The sequence below is a fragment of the Argopecten irradians genome, chromosome 11, assembly GCF_041381155.1.
Source record: "Argopecten irradians isolate NY chromosome 11, Ai_NY, whole genome shotgun sequence".
NCBI classification, from domain to species: domain Eukaryota; kingdom Metazoa; phylum Mollusca; class Bivalvia; order Pectinida; family Pectinidae; genus Argopecten; species Argopecten irradians.
In genome coordinates, this window is record NC_091144.1 from 17698648 (window position 1) to 17716973 (window position 18326).

The 18326-nt window shown below is 47.5% G+C and overlaps 2 protein-coding genes across 2 annotated transcripts; both read left to right on the forward strand.

Annotated features, from left to right (window-relative positions):
* The first annotated feature begins 359 nt into the window (after positions 1–359).
* Positions 360–2246, forward strand: LOC138334438 (uncharacterized). Its single transcript, XM_069283101.1, has 3 exons — positions 360–813; positions 845–2205; positions 2241–2246. Exons 1-3 carry the CDS (start codon positions 360–362, stop codon positions 2244–2246), a joined length of 1821 nt encoding a protein of 606 aa, XP_069139202.1.
* A 1987-nt stretch (positions 2247–4233) lies between these two features.
* Positions 4234–9794, forward strand: LOC138334439 (uncharacterized). The gene is given in 5 exon segments (XM_069283102.1): positions 4234–4266; positions 4914–4983; positions 5906–7615; positions 8406–9010; positions 9012–9794. Coding segments are annotated over 5 exon segments (3201 nt in total).
* The last annotated feature ends 8532 nt before the right edge of the window (positions 9795–18326 follow it).

The following is an 18326-nucleotide window of genomic DNA, read 5'->3' on the forward strand; positions in this document are numbered from 1 at the left end:
CTCGCCTCCTTGTCAGTAGAGGATTTATTAACGTTGAACTGTTGATTTACATATGTGTATGATATAATGGTGGTTAGATAAATTAAACCCAGTATTTGAATGAATCAAGGGGTACAAAGCACTTTTAAGGAGGTTTTCGAGAAGAGACTAACGGAAGAGGGGTTTCGGAAAATGTGTTAGTAGATCAGAAAGAAGACCAGATCCCTGGTGAGACGAATAAAAAATTTTTATTTTTTGGTCAGTTTTTTTTTTTTTTTATAATTTTTGGGACGAGGCTAGATGTGTTATTTGAAAAAGTGGGTTGAAAGATGACAAACACGCAGCAAAGACCTACTAACCAGACGGATTGAAAGATTTTGATGGTTAGGGACCAGTTCCTACATTGCTGCGGGAAAGAGCTGGCGTTGTTTCTTAAGGAGCGTGTTCCGAAAACTATGGAAGAAATGGCAAGATTTGCGGATCAATTTGCAGAGGCAAGAGGAACCAAGACCAATGTGATGATGGCACGATCGGTGAAATATGTTGACAAACAACACAGTAGTACCTCTGACCCCAAGACGACAGACAAGAAGGAGAACAACACAACAAAGAAGCCTGTTTGTTTCAAGTGCCTCCAGCCAGGACACAAATCCTTTGAATGCCCTAACAAGAAGACGGGACATCGAGTTGCTGGAATGACGGCACAACGTATGATACTACAGATTCCAGCAAAGACCGGACTTCGGCGACGGGGAAAGGAAAGCGCAAGGTTCCGAGGAGGAAATTTTGATGGTGGTTCATCCTGTGCTGTGGATACAGATACTCCGGAACTGAGTGAGTCTTGTAACGCCGATGTTATCAGCAGTAACAAACATGCCGGTGGTAAGAGGATGTATTGGAGACCACTTCGTGACTGTGTTAAGGGATAGTGGCTGTAGTGGAGTGGTGGTGAGGAAGAGTTTGGTGAAGCCTTCACAGATGACGGAAAGGAATCAGACATGTTCCCTAGCAGATGGGTCTCGTATAGAGGTGCCGATTGCTGAGGTGGAGATTGATACGCCATACCTGACAGGTTCAGTTAAAGCGTGGGTACTCGACACTCCACTCTATGATTTAATCATTGGCAATGTCGAGGGAGCGAAGCCGCCTGATCAGCCAGATGGAAACTGGGAACGCAAAGAAGAGTCGTTGCAGGCTGTTGAGACGAGAGCACAATGTCTGCGAAGAGAACAAGGATATAGGCCACTCAAGGTTCCACAGATGTTAGAAGATCTTGGGGACGTGGAGAATTTGAAGAAGGAGCAAAAGGGAGACGAGTCGTTAAGTAAGATGAGGAAACTTGCTGAGGAAGAAAATGTTGTGGAAAGAGACGACGGCGGTAAGTCGATTGTATATTATCATAAGGGTTTACTTTATAGGAAGTTTCACAGCCCTAGGATTTCCAACGGTAAGACATTCCGACAGCTGATAGTACCTCGGAAGTTTCGTCAAACTAAACTAAAGCTAGCACATGACTCCATCATGGCGGGACACCAAGGGGCGAAGAGGACAGCTAGCCGTGTCATGACAGAATTCTTCTGGCCGGGGTTACAATCTGATGTAGTGCGCTACTGCAGGTCATGCGACGTGTGTCAAAGGACGGTACCAAAAGGAAGGGTCACGAAAGCACCACTAGGATCAATGCCCTTGATTGATACACCATTCAAGCGGATAGCTGTGGATCTGGTGGGACCTCTGCAACCAGCGACAGATAGAGGGAATCGTTACATCCTTACCGTTGTGGACTACGCCACACGATACCCAGAAGCAGTAGCTCTTAAAGGAATTGAAACGGAGAGAGTCGCAGAGGCCTTGGTTGACCTCTTTAGTAGAGTTGGGGTGCCATCAGAGATGCTAACCGATCAAGGGGCGCAATTCACTTCGGAGATGATGAGAGAGGTCAGTCGTCTTCTGTCCATTCGCCGTCTCACTACGACCCCATATCACCCCATGTGCAATGGTCTAGTAGAGAGGTTCAACGGAACGCTTAAACAAATGTTACGCCGTATGTGTTCTGAGAGGCCAAGAGATTGGGACAAGTACCTCAGTGCCTTGCTTTTCGCCTATAGAGAAGTGCCCCAAGAGAGTTTAGGTTTCTCGCCGTTTGAGCTTCTGTACGGAAGAACGATCAGAGGCCCTATGATGATCCTTAAAGAACTATTGACGAAGGAAGTACCAGATGATGAGGTTAAGACTACCTATCAGTACGTGATGGACCTGAGATCTGAGAGAGAGGTTAGACGAGACTTGCAAGATGGCGAAAGAGCAACTGAAGATGGCAAAGGTGAGCCAAAGGAAGTACTACAACCGGAAGGCAAAGGACCGTCAGCTGGTAGTAAATGACAAAGTACTTGTGCTACTTCCCACCAAAACCAATAAGTTGCTGATGCAATGGAGGGGCCCATACAATGTGACGGCAAAGTTGGGACCGATGGACTATGAGGTGGACATGGCAGGAAAGAAGAAGACGTTCCACATAAATATGTTGAAGAAATATTTTGAGAAGGATCCAGGGAAGATAGGAAACCTTGGAGGAGTGGGAGTGTTATGTGGTGTAACTGCGGCTGTGGTTCACGAGGATGAGTTGGAGCAGGAATGTCATCGTGAATTGGAAGCATTTCCAATGAGGACTGGGAAGGAGGGAATTGGAGATGTTCATGTGTCTGAACACATTACCACTGAACAAAGAAGAGAAGTAGATGAGCTCCTATCAGAGTTCAACGATGTTTTGACGGATAAACCAGGCAGAACCAACTTAGCTAGCCATGATATATTCACCACGACGGAGGATCCCGTGAGGGTTAGGCCCTATCCACTCCCATTCCATACGAAGAGTGTCATCAAGGAAGAGGTAGATAGCATGCTGGAAATGGATGTTATTGAACCATCGATATCGCCGTATTCTGCGCCAGTCGTAATGGTTAAAAAGAAGGATGGCAGCAACAGGTTTTGCATAGATTTTAGGAGCTTGAATAAAGTAACAGTGTTCGACGCGGAACCTATGCCCAACACCGAGGATATCTTCGCTAGACTTGCTGGATGTTTCTATTTTTCAAAGCTTGACCTTACCAAGGGGTACTGGCAGGTACCGATGTCTGAACGTGCAAAGGAAATGACCGCTTTTTCTACCCCTTATGGCCTTTTTCAGTTCAAGGTCATGCCCTTTGGTTTGGTCAACGCACCGGCAACATTTAGCAGATTAATGCGGAAATTGTTGATGGGCATGGCGAACGTTGAAAACTTCATTGACGACATCCTGATGTACACCAAGACATGGACAGAGCATCTGGAGACTCTAAGGGAGCTGTTCCTACGACTTAGAAAAGCAGGGCTTACAGCACGCCCAACGAAGTGTTTCCTTGCACACAGGAGCCTACCTTGTCTAGGACACATAGTCGGAGAGCAAGGACTTTTACCAGAACCTGAGAAGATAAAAGCTATTCTGGATGCTCCCCGTCCTGAAACCAAGAAACAGGTGAGGTCGTTTCTGGGATTAGCGGGATTTTATCGAAGATTTATCCCGAACTTTTCTGCGGTGGCGGTACCACTGATAGAGCTTACCAAGAAAGGAGCCAATCACAAAGTCGTGTGGGGAGACAGCCAGGAGAAAGCGTTCAGTGTACTGAAGAAACTATTAACATCTCAGCCGATATTGAAGCTTCCAAACGTGAATGAAGACTTTATCCTCAGAACAGATGCATCTGACCGCGGAATTGGGGCTGTTCTACTCCAGGAGGAACATGGAGAAAAACTTCCAGTAGCATATGCCAGTAGAAAGTTGCAACAGAGAGAACAAAACTACGCGGTAGTGGAAAAAGAATGCCTGGCGATTGTCTGGGGGATTCAGAAATTTGAACAATATATCTACGGAAGGGAGTTCGTACTAGAGACGGATCACCAGCCACTAGTGTACTTGCAGAGATCAAAGACTGCGAATGGAAGGCTCATGCGCTGGGCTCTAGTCCTCCAGCAATACAGGTTCAGGATAAGTGCTATCAAAGGAAGCGACAATGTTGGAGCGGACTATTTGAGTCGCACATAGGCGATTGGAAACCCCTGGATTTGAACATTTTGATATCTACGCGATGTGATTTTTGTAAAATGTATCATTTTCTTAGGCGGGGGGATATGTCAAATCGCGTATATATTCCTGTCGTATTTGTTGTTATGTATGTGTTTATTGTCGTGTCGTTGTTACCGTGTCTGTTACCTTTTATGGCGCGACAGAGCCTCCGTATGATGACACAGGTAAGCGAGCGCGCACGGGCTGGACGCCATGTCGATGTGAATCGACAGAGAAACACCTTTTAGTGTTTATACTTATACGGGCATAGAATCATACAGTCTATGGTAAGTATTACGTTTAATCTTTATATGATAGTATTTGTAATGTTAATATTGGGGGTATTTTGGGGTTAAATGTATGTTATTAACCTTGGAATGTTGTTCATGCATTATTCTTTTGTGCGGTCCAAACATGCATTACTTTGACTGTTTTGTAAACGTTTATACCAATTTATGTATGTAATAGCTATCGTACTTCCATATACAAACATGAATATTAGGTATTTGGAAGGTATTTAGGTTTTATGTACGTCTGTTTAACTTTATATAACTTGAACGCTAATCAGAATTTATTGTATGGAAGCCCATTGGTAGCCTACGTTGAAACTTATATGATATAGTTAACTCGTGGACCAGCACTTTAATAAGCAAACTTGTATCATAATTATTATGTTTTAAGTGTATAATCATTGGATTATTATTGATCCAGGTATATTTGTAGAAGTAAAAGTTTATTTTAGGAAAAATACTGTATGTATTAACTTTGAATATAATAACAATGTGTGAATGAGTAAATGAGTGTGTCGACGTTGTGTTTTATGTTTTCGCAGCAAACTGATGCTGGACAAGAGATACAGTATGGTGGACCAGACGCTCATTCCTGTGCGACATACTGCGCCAGTTGGTTAGAGTAACTGGGCACCAGTTATACGGCAGTGAAGCCAATGAGAGGCCACGTCATATTGAGGGCCGCTAGATCATTTTGTGAGGGAGTTTCCCAACAACTCAACTCGTGACGTCATCAACTGTCAGCCACCACACGGCTGTGCAGGCAGGCTATAGCGTATTTAGGGCCTGTGTTTATTGTGGACACCGCGTGTGTCACTGTTTGATCCAGACAGACAGACCACCACTACAGGGTCTGCGTCGATGTGCAGCGTCTGACACTACCATTGGTTCGTGGGAGCAATCGGAAGGACGTGTGCAGAGACATTGTTTATCGTGTGAAAATAGTGTGAATGTGGTGTGAGTAGGTTGTTGTTATCATATAATTTGCGTAATAATCTGTAAATAGTTTTTTGTTCTGTTTATTTGGTGTATATAAAATCTCTATTTTGTTCCATTACACGCTATTGGGTTTTCTTTTCCCTAATCAAAGATTATCTTCGCTCGTTCCATGTCATGCAAAAGGTAGTACTCGTAGTAACTACGATTCGGGTACCACGGACCGTTGGTATAGACTCGTCGTCCCTATGTTACTCTGCGCAGTTTGTGTTCCTTTGTTTCTTTGTTTATTTCCCTGTTGGAGCTCTGCCATACTGTCGTTAAAGACTTATCTATTGGAAAGATCATAGATAATGGATTGGCCCGAATTGCAATGCTGATCAAATCGAACAAGATAGGATAGAGCGGTGCAAGAAGATGAGAGACAAGGGAAGAAAGCTGAGACCGAAGAGGCATGCGACTAGAGAAGGACTTAGACACTACAGCAGAGTTGGTAAGCTAGCAGAGGAGGGGCAAAGGGGGGAAGAAGAATCAGGGATGTGAAAGAGAACACCAAAGGAAGATTGGTGACAGGCAACTCCTAATAGCTCATCCACAGGTCAAGGGTGTACACAACAAGATTTTAGAGGTGCCAGAGGACCTAAGCTTCCATCCTTCGAAGAGGGAAAGGACAACATAGATGCCTATATAGAGAGGTTTGTCAGATATGCGTCAGCACAGCGTTGGCCTCAGGAGCAGTGGGGAGCCAACCTCGGAGCTTTACTTAAGGGACGAGCTTTAGATGTGTTCACTCGCTTGTCAGTAGAGGATTCGTTGAACTTTGACACCCTCAAGAAAGCACTTTTAAGGAGGTTCGAGAAGACGGAAGAGGGGTTTCGGAAAAGTTTTAGATCAGAAAGACCAGATCCTGGTGAGACGTTTGGTCAGTTTGGGACTAGGCTAGATGGTTATTTGAAAAAGTGGGTTGAGATGACAAACACGCAGAAGACCTATGACGGATTGAAAGATTTGATGGTTAGGGACCAGTTCCTGCATTGCTGCGGGAAAGATCTGGCGTTGTTTCTTAAGGAGCGTGTTCCGAAAACTATGGAAGAAATGGCAAGATTTGCGGATCAATTTGCAGAGGCAAGAGGAACCAAGACCAATGTGATGATGGCACGATCGGTGAAATATGTTGACAAACAACACAGTAGTACCTCTGACCCCAAGACGACAGACAAGAAGGAGAACAACACAACAAAGAAGCCTGTTTGTTTCAAGTGCCTCCAGCCAGGACACAAATCCTTTGAATGCCCTAACAAGAAGACGGGACATCGAGTTGCTGGAATGACGGGAACAACTTATGATACTACAGATTCCAGTAAAGACCGGACTTTGGCGACAGGAAAAGGAAAGCGCAAGGGTCTGAGGAGGAAATTTGATAGTGGTTCATCCTGTGCTGTGGATACAGATACTCCGGAACTGAGTGAGTCTTGTAACGCCGATTTATCAGCAGTAACAAACATGCCGGTGGTAAGAGGATGTATTGGAGACCACTTCGTGACTGTGTTAAGGGATAGTGGCTGTAGTGGAGTGGTGGTGAGGAAGAGTTTGGTGAAGCCTTCACAGATGACGGAAAGGAATCAGACATGTTCCCTAGCAGATGGGTCTCGTATAGAGGTGCCGATTGCTGAGGTGGAGATTGATACGCCATACCTGACAGGTTCAGTTAAAGCGTGGGTACTCGACACTCCACTCTATGATTTAATCATTGGCAATGTCGAGGGAGCGAAGCCGCCTGATCAGCCAGATGGAAACTGGGAACGCAAAGAAGAGTCGTTGCAGGCTGTTGAGACGAGAGCACAATGTCTGCGAAGAGAACAAGGATATAGGCAACTCAAGGTTCCACAGATGTTAGAAGATCTTGGGGACGTGGAGAATTTGAAGAAGGAGCAAAAGGGAGACGAGTCGTTAAGTAAGATGAGGAAACTTGCTGAGGAAGAAAATGTTGTGGAAAGAGACGACGGCGGTAAGTCGATTGTATATTATCATAAGGGTTTACTTTATAGGAAGTTTCACAGCCCTAGGATTTCCAACGGTAAGACATTCCGACAGCTGATAGTACCTCGGAAGTTTCGTCAAACTAAACTAAAGCTAGCACATGACTCCATCATGGCGGGACACCAAGGGGCGAAGAGGACAGCTAGCCGTGTCATGACAGAATTCTTCTGGCCGGGGTTACAATCTGATGTAGTGCGCTACTGCAGGTCATGCGACGTGTGTCAAAGGACGGTACCAAAAGGAAGGGTCACGAAAGCACCACTAGGATCAATGCCCTTGATTGATACACCATTCAAGCGGATAGCTGTGGATCTGGTGGGACCTCTGCAACCAGCGACAGATAGAGGGAATCGTTACATCCTTACCGTTGTGGACTACGCCACACGATACCCAGAAGCAGTAGCTCTTAAAGGAATTGAAACGGAGAGAGTCGCAGAGGCCTTGGTTGACCTCTTTAGTAGAGTTGGGGTGCCATCAGAGATGCTAACCGATCAAGGGGCGCAATTCACTTCGGAGATGATGAGAGAGGTCAGTCGTCTTCTGTCCATTCGCCGTCTCACTACGACCCCATATCACCCAATGTGCAATGGTCTAGTAGAGAGGTTCAACGGAACGCTTAAACAAATGTTACGCCGTATGTGTTCTGAGAGACCAAGAGATTGGGACAAGTACCTCAATGCCTTGCTGTTCGCCTATAGAGAAGTGCCCCAAGAGAGTTTAGGTTTCTCGCCGTTTGAGCTTCTGTACGGAAGAACGATCAGAGGCCCTATGATGATCCTTAAAGAACTATTGACGAAGGAAGTACCAGATGATGAGGTTAAGACTACCTATCAGTACGTGATGGACCTGAGATCTGAGAGAGAGGTTAGACGAGACTTGCAAGATGGCGAAAGAGCAACTGAAGATGGCAAAGGTGAGCCAAAGGAAGTACTACAACCGGAAGGCAAAGGACCGTCAGCTGGTAGTAAATGACAAAGTACTTGTGCTACTTCCCACCAAAACCAATAAGTTGCTGATGCAATGGAGGGGCCCATACAATGTGACGGCAAAGTTGGGACCGATGGACTATGAGGTGGACATGGCAGGAAAGAAGAAGACGTTCCACATAAATATGTTGAAGAAATATTTTGAGAAGGATCCAGGGAAGATAGGAAACCTTGGAGGAGTGGGAGTGTTATGTGGTGTAACTGCGGCTGTGGTTCACGAGGATGAGTTGGAGCAGGAATGTCATCGTGAATTGGAAGCATTTCCAATGAGGACTGGAAAAGAGGGAATTGGAGATGTTCATGTGTTTGAACACATTACCACTGAACAAAGAAGAGAAGTAGATGAGCTCCTATCAGAGTTCAACGATGTTTTGACGGATAAACCAGGCAGAACCAACTTAGCTAGCCATGATATATTCACCACGACGGAGGATCCCGTGAGGGTTAGGCCCTATCCACTCCCATTCCATACGAAGAGTGTCATCAAGGAAGAGGTAGATAGCATGCTGGAAATGGATGTTATTGAACCATCAACATCGCCGTATTCTGCGCCAGTCGTAATGGTTAAAAAGAAGGATGGCAGCAACAGGTTTTGCATAGATTTTAGGAGCTTGAATAAAGTAACAGTGTTCGACGCGGAACCTATGCCCAACACCGAGGATATCTTCGCTAGACTTTGCTGGATGTTTCTATTTTTCAAAGCTTGACCTTACCAAGGGGTACTGGCAGGTACCGATGTCTGAACGTGCAAAGGAAATGACCGCTTTTTCTACCCATTATGGCCTTTTTCAGTTCAAGGTCATGCCCTTTGGTTTGGTCAACGCACCGGCAACATTTAGCAGATTAATGCGGAAATTGTTGATGGGCATGGCGAACGTTGAAAACTTCATTGACGACATCCTGATGTACACCAAGACATGGACAGAGCATCTGGAGACTCTAAGGGAGCTGTTCCTACGACTTAGAAAAGCAGGGCTTACAGCACGCCCAACGAAGTGTTTCCTTGCACACAGGAGCCTACCTTGTCTAGGACACATAGTCGGAGAGCAAGGACTTTTACCAGAACCTGAGAAGATAAAAGCTATTCTGGATGCTCCCCGTCCTGAAACCAAGAAACAGGTGAGGTCGTTTCTAGGATTAGCGGGATTTTATCGAAGATTTATCCCGAACTTTTCTGCGGTGGCGGTACCACTGATAGAGTTTACCAAGAAAGGAGCCAATCACAAAGTCGTGTGGGAAGACAGTCAGGAGAAAGCATTCAACGTACTGAAGAAACTACTAACATCTCAGCCGATATTGAAGCTTCCAAACGTGAATGAAGACTTTATCCTCAGAACAGATGCATCTGACCGCGGAATTGGGGCTGTTCTACTCCAGGAGGAACACGGAGAAAAACTTCCAGTAGCATATGCCAGTAGAAAAAGAATGCCTGGCGATTGTCTGGGGGATTCAGAAATTTGAACAATATATCTACGGAAGGGAGTTCGTACTAGAGACGGATCACCAGCCACTAGTGTACTTGCAGAGATCAAAGACTGCGAATGGAAGGCTCATGCGCTGGGCTCTAGTCCTCCAGCAATACAGGTTCAGGATAAGTGCTATCAAAGGAAGCGACAATGTTGGAGCGGACTATTTGAGTCGCACATAGGCGATTGGAAACCCCTGGATTTAAACATTTTGATATCTACGCGATGTGATTTTTGTAAAATGTATCATTTTCTTAGGCGGGGGGATATGTCAAATCGCGTATATATTCCTGTCGTATTTGTTGTTATGTATGTGTTTATTGTCGTGTCGTTGTTACCGTGTCTGTTACCTTTTATGGCGCGACAGAGCCTCCGTATGATGACACAGGTAAGCGAGCGCGCACGGGCTGGACGCCATGTCGACGTGAATCGACAGAGAAACACCTTTTAGTGTTTATACTTATACGGGCATAGAATCATACAGTCTATGGTAAGTATTACGTTTAATCTTTATATGATAGTATTTGTAATGTTAATATTGGGGGTATTTTGGGGTTAAATGTATGTTATTAACCTTGGAATGTTGTTCATGCATTATTCTTTTGTGCGGTCCAAACATGCATTACTTTGACTGTTTTGTAAACGTTTATACCAATTTATGTATGTAATAGCTATCGTACTTCCATATACAAACATGTATATTAGGTATTTGGAAGGTATTTAGGTTTTATGTACGTCTGTTTAACTTTATATAACTTGAACGCTAATCAGAATTTATTGTATGGAAGCCCATTGGTAGCCTACGTTGAAGCTTATATGATATAGTTAACTCGTGGACAGCACTTTAATAAGCAAACTTGTATCATAATTATTATGTTTTAAGTGTATAATCATTGGATTATTATTGATCCAGCTATATTTGTAGAAGTAAAAGTTTATTTTAGGAAAAATACTGTATGTATTAACTTTGAATATAATAACAATGTGTGAATGAGTAAATGAGTGTGTCGACGTTGTGTTTATGTTTTCGCAGCAAACTGATGCTGGACAAGAGATACAATATGGTGGACCAGACGCTCATTCCTGTGCGACATACTGCGCCAGTTGGTTAGTAGTAACTGGGCACCAGTTATACGGCAGTGAAGCCAATGAGAGGCCACGTCATATTGAGGGCCCTAGATCATTTTGTGAGGGAGTTTCCCCAACAACTCAACTCGTGACGTCATCAACCTTCAGCCACCACACGGCTGTTGCAGGCAGGCTATAGCGTATTTAGGGCCTGTGTTTATTGTGGACACTGCGTGTGTCACTGTTTGATCCAGACAGACAGACCACTAGAAGCAGGTTGGTAGAGGATACTTATTAGGGAGAGGATAGAAGCAGGTGTTGTGACACATAAGGTGAGGAGTAGAAGCAGGTGGTGACACACAGGGATTAGGGGAGGTGGGGGAGACATTGGAGAGCATGTGGGGACACATTGGGGGAGGATAGAGGGTAGTGTGGGTGACACATTTAGGGAGGATGAGAAGTCAAGGTGGTGACACATTAGGGGAGGATAAGGGTTGCGGGTGGGGAACATGTAGGGGAGGGTAGAAGCAGGGTGGTGACACATTAGGGGAGGATAGAGGGCATGAGGGTGGTGGACACATTAGGGGAGGAATTTAGGAAGGAGGTGATGACACATTAGGGGGAGGATAGAAGCAGGTGGTGACACATTAGGGGAGGCATGGTAAGGGGGTGGAGAATTGGGGAGGATAGAAGTACTGGTGGTGACACATTAGGGGAGGATAGAGGGCGGGAGGGTAGGTGACAATTAGGATATTAGTGCGAGTGGTGGGACACACATATCAGGGAGGATAGAAGCATGGTGGTGACACATAAGGGGAGGGTAGATTAGGAGAGGGTGTGTGACACATTAGGGGTGGTTGTGACACATTTCGGCGGGAGGTTGAAGCAGGCTGGTGACACACATTAGGGGAGGATAGAAGCAGGTGGTGAACATTAGGAGAGGATAGAAGCTAGGAGGGTTTTGGACACATAAGGGGAGAATTTAGAGCAGGTGGTGAGACACATTAGGGGAGTGATAGAAGGCAGGGTGGTGACACATTAGGGGAGGATAGAGGTGGGTGGTGACACATTAGGTGAGGATAGAAGCAGGGGTGGTGACACATTAGGGGAGGATAGATAGAAGCAGGTTGTGACACATTAGGGGAGAATAGAAGCAGGTGGTGACACATTAGGGGAGGATAGAAGCAGGGGTGGTGACACATTAGGGGGAGGATAGAACTCATGTCAGTGGGTGACACATTAAGGGGAGGATAGAAGAAGCAGGGTGGTGACACATTTTAGGGGAGGATAGATGGGTGACAAGGTAGTGACACAGGTGTGGTGAGGATTAGAAGCAGGTGGTGACACATTAGGGGAGGATAGAATGCAGGGTGGGGTGGACAACATTAGGGGAGGATAGATTAGCAGGTGGTGACACATTAGGGGAGTGACAGAAGTGCAGGGTGGGTGACACTTTAGGGAAGAGGTGGGACCATTAGGGGATAGAGGGTAGGTGGGGAGACATTGGGGAGGATAGAAGGCAGGGTGGTGACACATTAGGGGAGGATAGAAGTAGGTGTGTGACACATGTAGGGGAGGATAGAAGCAGGTGGTGACAATTAGGGGAGGATAGAAGCAGGTGGTGACACATTAGGGGGGGAGGATAGAAGCAGGTGGTGACACTTAGGGGAGGATGGAAGCAGGATTAGGTTAGTGATACATTTAGTGGAGGATAGAAGCAGGTGGTGGATGACACATTAGGGGAGGAATAGAAGCAGGTGTTGTACACATAGGGGAGGATAAAGAAGCAGGTGGGTAAGTACACAATTAGGGGAGGAGGCTTGACAGTAGAAGCAGGGGTCGGGTGACACATTAGGGGAGGATAGAGAGGAGGTTGGTGACACATTAGTGGAGGATAGAGGGTAGGATGGTGACAACATTTAGGGGAGGATAGAAGGTAGGGTGGTGACAAATTGGGGAGGAGGAGAAGCAGGTGGTGAAACATTAGGGGAGGATAGAGGTGACACATTAGGGATGGTGATGAAACATTTAGGGGAGGGATGGAGGGCAGCAGGGTGGTGACACATTAGGATAGTAGGAGGTTAGGGACAGATATAAGACATTTTAGGGGAGGACAGAGGGCAGGAAGGTGGGTGGACAATTAGGGAAGGATTAGAAGCAAGGCTGGTGACACATTAGGGGGAGGATAGAAGCTGGTGGTGAGACATTAGGGGAGGGATAGATGCAGGTAGGTGGATGACACATTAGGGGGAGGATAGAAGGCAGGTGGTGACACATAAGGAGAGGATAGAGAGCAGGTGGTGTTCACATTAGCGGGGGAGGATAGAGGCGAGGGGTGGTGACACATTAGGGGGAGGATAGAGGTGGAGGGTTGGTGACACATTAGGGGAGGATTAGAAGAAGGTGGTGACACATTAGTGGGAGGAATAGAAAGCAGGTGGTGACACAAACATTAGGGGGAGGATAGAGGAAGGGTGGAGACATAAGGGTTACAGGGGAGGGTAGAAGGCATGGTGGTGACACATTAGAGGGAGGATAGATGGCGGGTAGGTGGTGACACATTAGGGGAGGATAGAGGGCGAGGTGGTGACACATTAGGGGAGGATAGAGGGCAAGGGTGGTGACACATTAGGGGAGGATAGAAGCAGGGTGACACATTAGGTGACACATAAGGGGAGGGTAATGAGGGGAAGTGGTGACACATTAGGGGAGGATAGAGGGCAGGTGGTGAACACATTATGGGGAGGATAGAAGCAGGGTGGTGACACATTAGGGGAGGATAGAAGCAGTTGGGTGACACTCATTAGGGGGAGTGAATAGAAGCAGGTCGTGGTGACACATTAGGGGAGGATAGAAGCAGGGTGGTGACACATTAGGGGAGGATAGAGGGTAGGGGTGGTGACACATTAGGGGAGGATAGAAAGCAGGTGGTGACACATTAGGGGAGGATAGAAGCATGGTGGTGACATATTAGGGGAGGATAGAAGCAAGGTGGGATGGGGAGACATTAGGGGAGGGTTGTGAGACATTAGGGGAGGATAGGAAGCAGGTTGGTGACAACATTAGGGGAGGATAGAAGCAGGGTGGGTGACACATTAGGGGAGGATAGAAGGCAGGTGGTGGTGGACACATTAGGGGAGGAGGAGAAGCAGGTGTAGTGTGACACATTAGGGGTGGAGGATAGAGGGCAGGTGGTGACTACACATTAAGGGGGTAGGAGAGGATAGAGGGAGGGTGGTGACACATTAGGGGCAGGATAGATAGCAGGGTGGTGACAACATTAGGGGAGGTCTATGGTTCAGCAGGTGGTGACACATACATTAGGGAGTAATAGAAGCATGACGGTGGTGACACATTAGGGAAGGATAGAAGCAAGGTGGGTGACACATTAGGGGGAGGATAGGCAGTGTTGGTGACACATGTTAGGCAGGGAATAGAGGGTCAGGGAGGTGGTGTCACATTAGGGGGAGGATGGTGAAGGCATGGGTGGTGACAACATTAGGGGTGAGGATAGAAGCAGGTGGTGGTGACACATTAGGGGAGGATAGAAGTCAGAGGTGGTGACACATTAGGGGAGGATAGAAGCAGGTGGGTGACACATTAGGGGAGGATAGAAGCAGGGTGGTGACACATTTAGGGGAGGATAGAGGGAGGATTAGGGTGGTGACACACAGATTAGGGGAGGATAGAAGCGGGTAGGTGGTGACACATTAGGATAGGGTGAAGGGTGGTGATCACATTGGGGGAGGAGTAGAAGACATGGTGTGACACATTAGGGGAGGATAGAAGCAGGTGGTGACACATTAGGGAGAGGAGTAGAAGGAGGGTGACACATTAGGGGAGGCATGGGATACATTAGGGGATGAGGTGGTGACACATTAGGGGAGGATAGAGGCAGGGTTGGTGACACATTAGGGGAGGAAATAGAAGCAGGTAGGTGACTACATTAGGGGAGGATTTAGTGGGTAGGTGGTGACACATTAGGGGAGGATAGAAGCAGGGTGGTGGACACATTGGGGAGGATATGGAGGGTGAGGTGACACATTAGGGGAGGCTGAAGTGGTAGACATATTAGGGGAGGGTAGATGGGTCAGGTGGTGACACATTAGGGGAGGATTAGAAGCAGGTGAAGGACCACATTGAGAGGGATAGAAGCAGGTGGTGATAGGGGAGGATATGGTGCATGGTGGTGACACACATTAGGGGAAGGATAGAAGTGCCCATTAGGTGGAGGGAACATTAGGTGAGGATATAGGCGAGGATAGAAGCAGGTGACACATCTAGGGGAGGATAGAAGCAGGTGGTGACACATTAAGGGAGGGATAGATGCAGGGGTGAACTTGGGGGAGACATTTGGTGGGGTTGGACTAGGGAGGGTGGTGACTACATGTCTAGGAAGAGCAGGTGGTGGACACATTAGGGGAGGTATAGAAGCAGGGTAGGTGACACATTAGAGGGGAGGATAGAAGCAGGTGGTGACACATTAGGGGGGAGTGGATGGACATGTAGCTAGGTGTTGGTGGTGACACATTAGGTGAGGATAGAAAGGTAGGTGGTGACACATTAGGGGAGGATAGAAGCAGGTTGGTGACACATTAGGGAAGGATAGAGGGCGGTGTTGTGACAACATTAGGGGGGGGGGAGAAAGGCAGGGTGGTGACACATTAGGGGTGGATAGAAGGCAGGTGGTGACACATTAGGGGAGGATAGAAGCAGGTGGTGACACATTAAGGGGTGAGGCAGGTGGTGACACATTAGGGGAGGATAGAAGCAGCAGGTGGTGACACATTAGGGGGAGGATAGAAAGCAGGTGGTGACACATTAAGGGGGGGTAGGATAGAGGCTAGGGTGGTGACACATTAGGGGAGGATATAGAAGCAGGTAGGTGATTCGACACATTAGGGGAGGATAGAAGGCAGGTGGGGACACAGGGTGGGGGACACATACAGGGGAGGATAGAAGCAGGTGGTGACACATTAGAGGGTGGAGGATAGAAGCAGGTGGTGACACATTAGGGGAGGATAGAAGCATGGTGATGACACATTAGGTGAGGGATTAGGAGTAGGCAGGTGTGTGAAAATTAATGGAGGCTAGGAGGCAGGGTTGGTGACACATTAGGGGAGGATAGAAGCAGGTAGGTGACACATTATGGGGAGGATAGGCAAGGAGTAGGGACACATAGGGGGACATTGGGATTAATTAGAAGCAGGGGTGACACATTTAGGGGAGGATAGATAAGCAGGTGGTGACACATTTCAGGGGAGGATAGAGGGGGGGGGGAGGGTGGTGACACATTAGGGAGGATAGAAGCAGGTATGTGATACATATTAGGGGGAGGATAGAAGGCAGATGTTGGGTGGACACATTAGGGGGAGGATAGAAGCAGGGAGGGTGACACATTAGGGTGGATGGGAATAGAAGCAGGTGCAGAGGTGGTGACACATTAGGGGAGGATAGAAGCAGGGTGGTGACACATTAGGGGAGGATAGAAGAGGCTAGGTGGTGGTCACATTAGGGGAGGATAGAAGCAGGTGGTGACACAGAGGAGATAGTGTGGTGGTTGTGACACATTAGGGGAGGATAGAAAGCAGGTTAGGTGACGATAGAGGGGTGGTGACACATTAGGAGGGTAGAAAGAGGGGTGAAACATTAGGGGAGGATATAGAAGGGTAGGTGGTGACACATTAGGGGAGGATAGAAGGTGGGTGTGGTGACATTTTTAGGAGGATAGAGGAGTAGAGTGTCAGGTTGTGGTGACACATTAGGGGAGGATAGAAGCAGGTGGTGACACATTAGGGGAGGATAGAGGGCAGGGTTGTGACACACCATTAGAGGGGATGGGACACATTAGGAAACAGATGGATGGTGACACATGTTACGGGAAGGATAGATGGGTTGGTGATTAGTGGGGAGAAGGCAGGGGTGACACATTAGGGGAGGATACTGAGGGAGGGTGGTGACACATTAGGGGATAGAAGAAGGTGGTGGTGACATACATTAGGGGAGGGATAGTAGGTAGGTGGTGACACATTATGGGAGGATAGAGGGCAGGTGGTGACACATTAGGGGAGGATAGGGGATTGGTGGGTGCGTGACACATTAGGGGAGGATAGAAGTCAGGTGTGTGACACACCATTAGGGGTGGGGATAGAAGCAGGTGGTGACACATTAGGGGAGGATAGAAGCAGGGGGGGTGGTGACACATTAGGGGAGGATAGATATAGAAGCAGGTTGGTGACACATTAGGGGGGGAGAGGGTAGAAGTCAGGATGTGACACATTAGGGGAGGATAGAAGCAGGGTGGTGGTGACACATTTAGGGGAGGATAGAAGCAGGGTGGTGACACATTAGGGGAGGACTAGAATCCAGTGTGGTGACACATTAGGGGAGGATAGAAGCAGGTGGTGACACACATTAGGGGGAGGATAGAAGCAGGGTGGTGACACATTAGGGGATATAGAAGCAGGTGGTGTGGACACATTAGGGGGAGGATAGAAGCAGGTTTGGTGAACATTAGGGGGGTGGAGGATAGATTAGGAGGATGGTGACACATTAGGGGAGGATAGTGGTGACACATTGGGGTGTGACACATTAGGGGGAGGATAGCAGGTGGGTGGGACACATTAGGGGAGGATAGAAGCAGGTGGTGACACATTAGGGGAGGTAGTGAATAGCAGGTAGGAGGTGACACTTTAGAAGCAGGGTAGGGGGATGGTGACACTATGAGGGGGAGGATGGTTGAAGCAGGTGGGGACACATTAGGGGAGAATAGAAGCAGGTGGTGACACATAAGGGGGGAGGATAGAAGCAGGTGGTGACACATTAGAGGGGAGGATAGAGAGCAGGTGGTGCGACACACTCTTTAGGGGAGGATATAGAAGCAGTCGGGTGACACATTAGGGGAGGGATAGAAGGGGAGGATAGACAGCAGGGGAGGATAGACACAGGGGTGGTGAGGGGATGGGGAGGATAGGTCAGCAGGTGTGGTGACACATTAGGGGAGGATAGTAAAGCAGACCTGGGTGACACATTAGGGGAGGATAGAAGCAGGGTGGTGACACATTAGGGATAGAGGAGGGTGGTGACACATTAGGGGAGGATAGAAGCAGGTGGTGACACATTAGGGGAGGAATAGAGGGCAGTGGTGGTGACACATTAGGGGAGTGATAGACACAAGCATGGTGGGGACACATTCAGGGAGGAGGATAGAAGCAGGGTGGTGACACATTAGGGGAGGTTAGAAGCATGGTGGTGACACATTAGGGGAGGGAGGATAGGGGAGGAATAGAAGGGTTGGTGACACATTAGGGGAGGATAGAGGCAGGGGTGTGTGACACATTAGGGGGAGGATAGAAGCAGGTGGTGTGACACATTAGGGGGGGGATAGAGGGTAGGTGGGGAGACATTAGGGGATAGAAGCAGGTGGTGACACATTAGGGGAGGATAGAAGCAGGTGGTG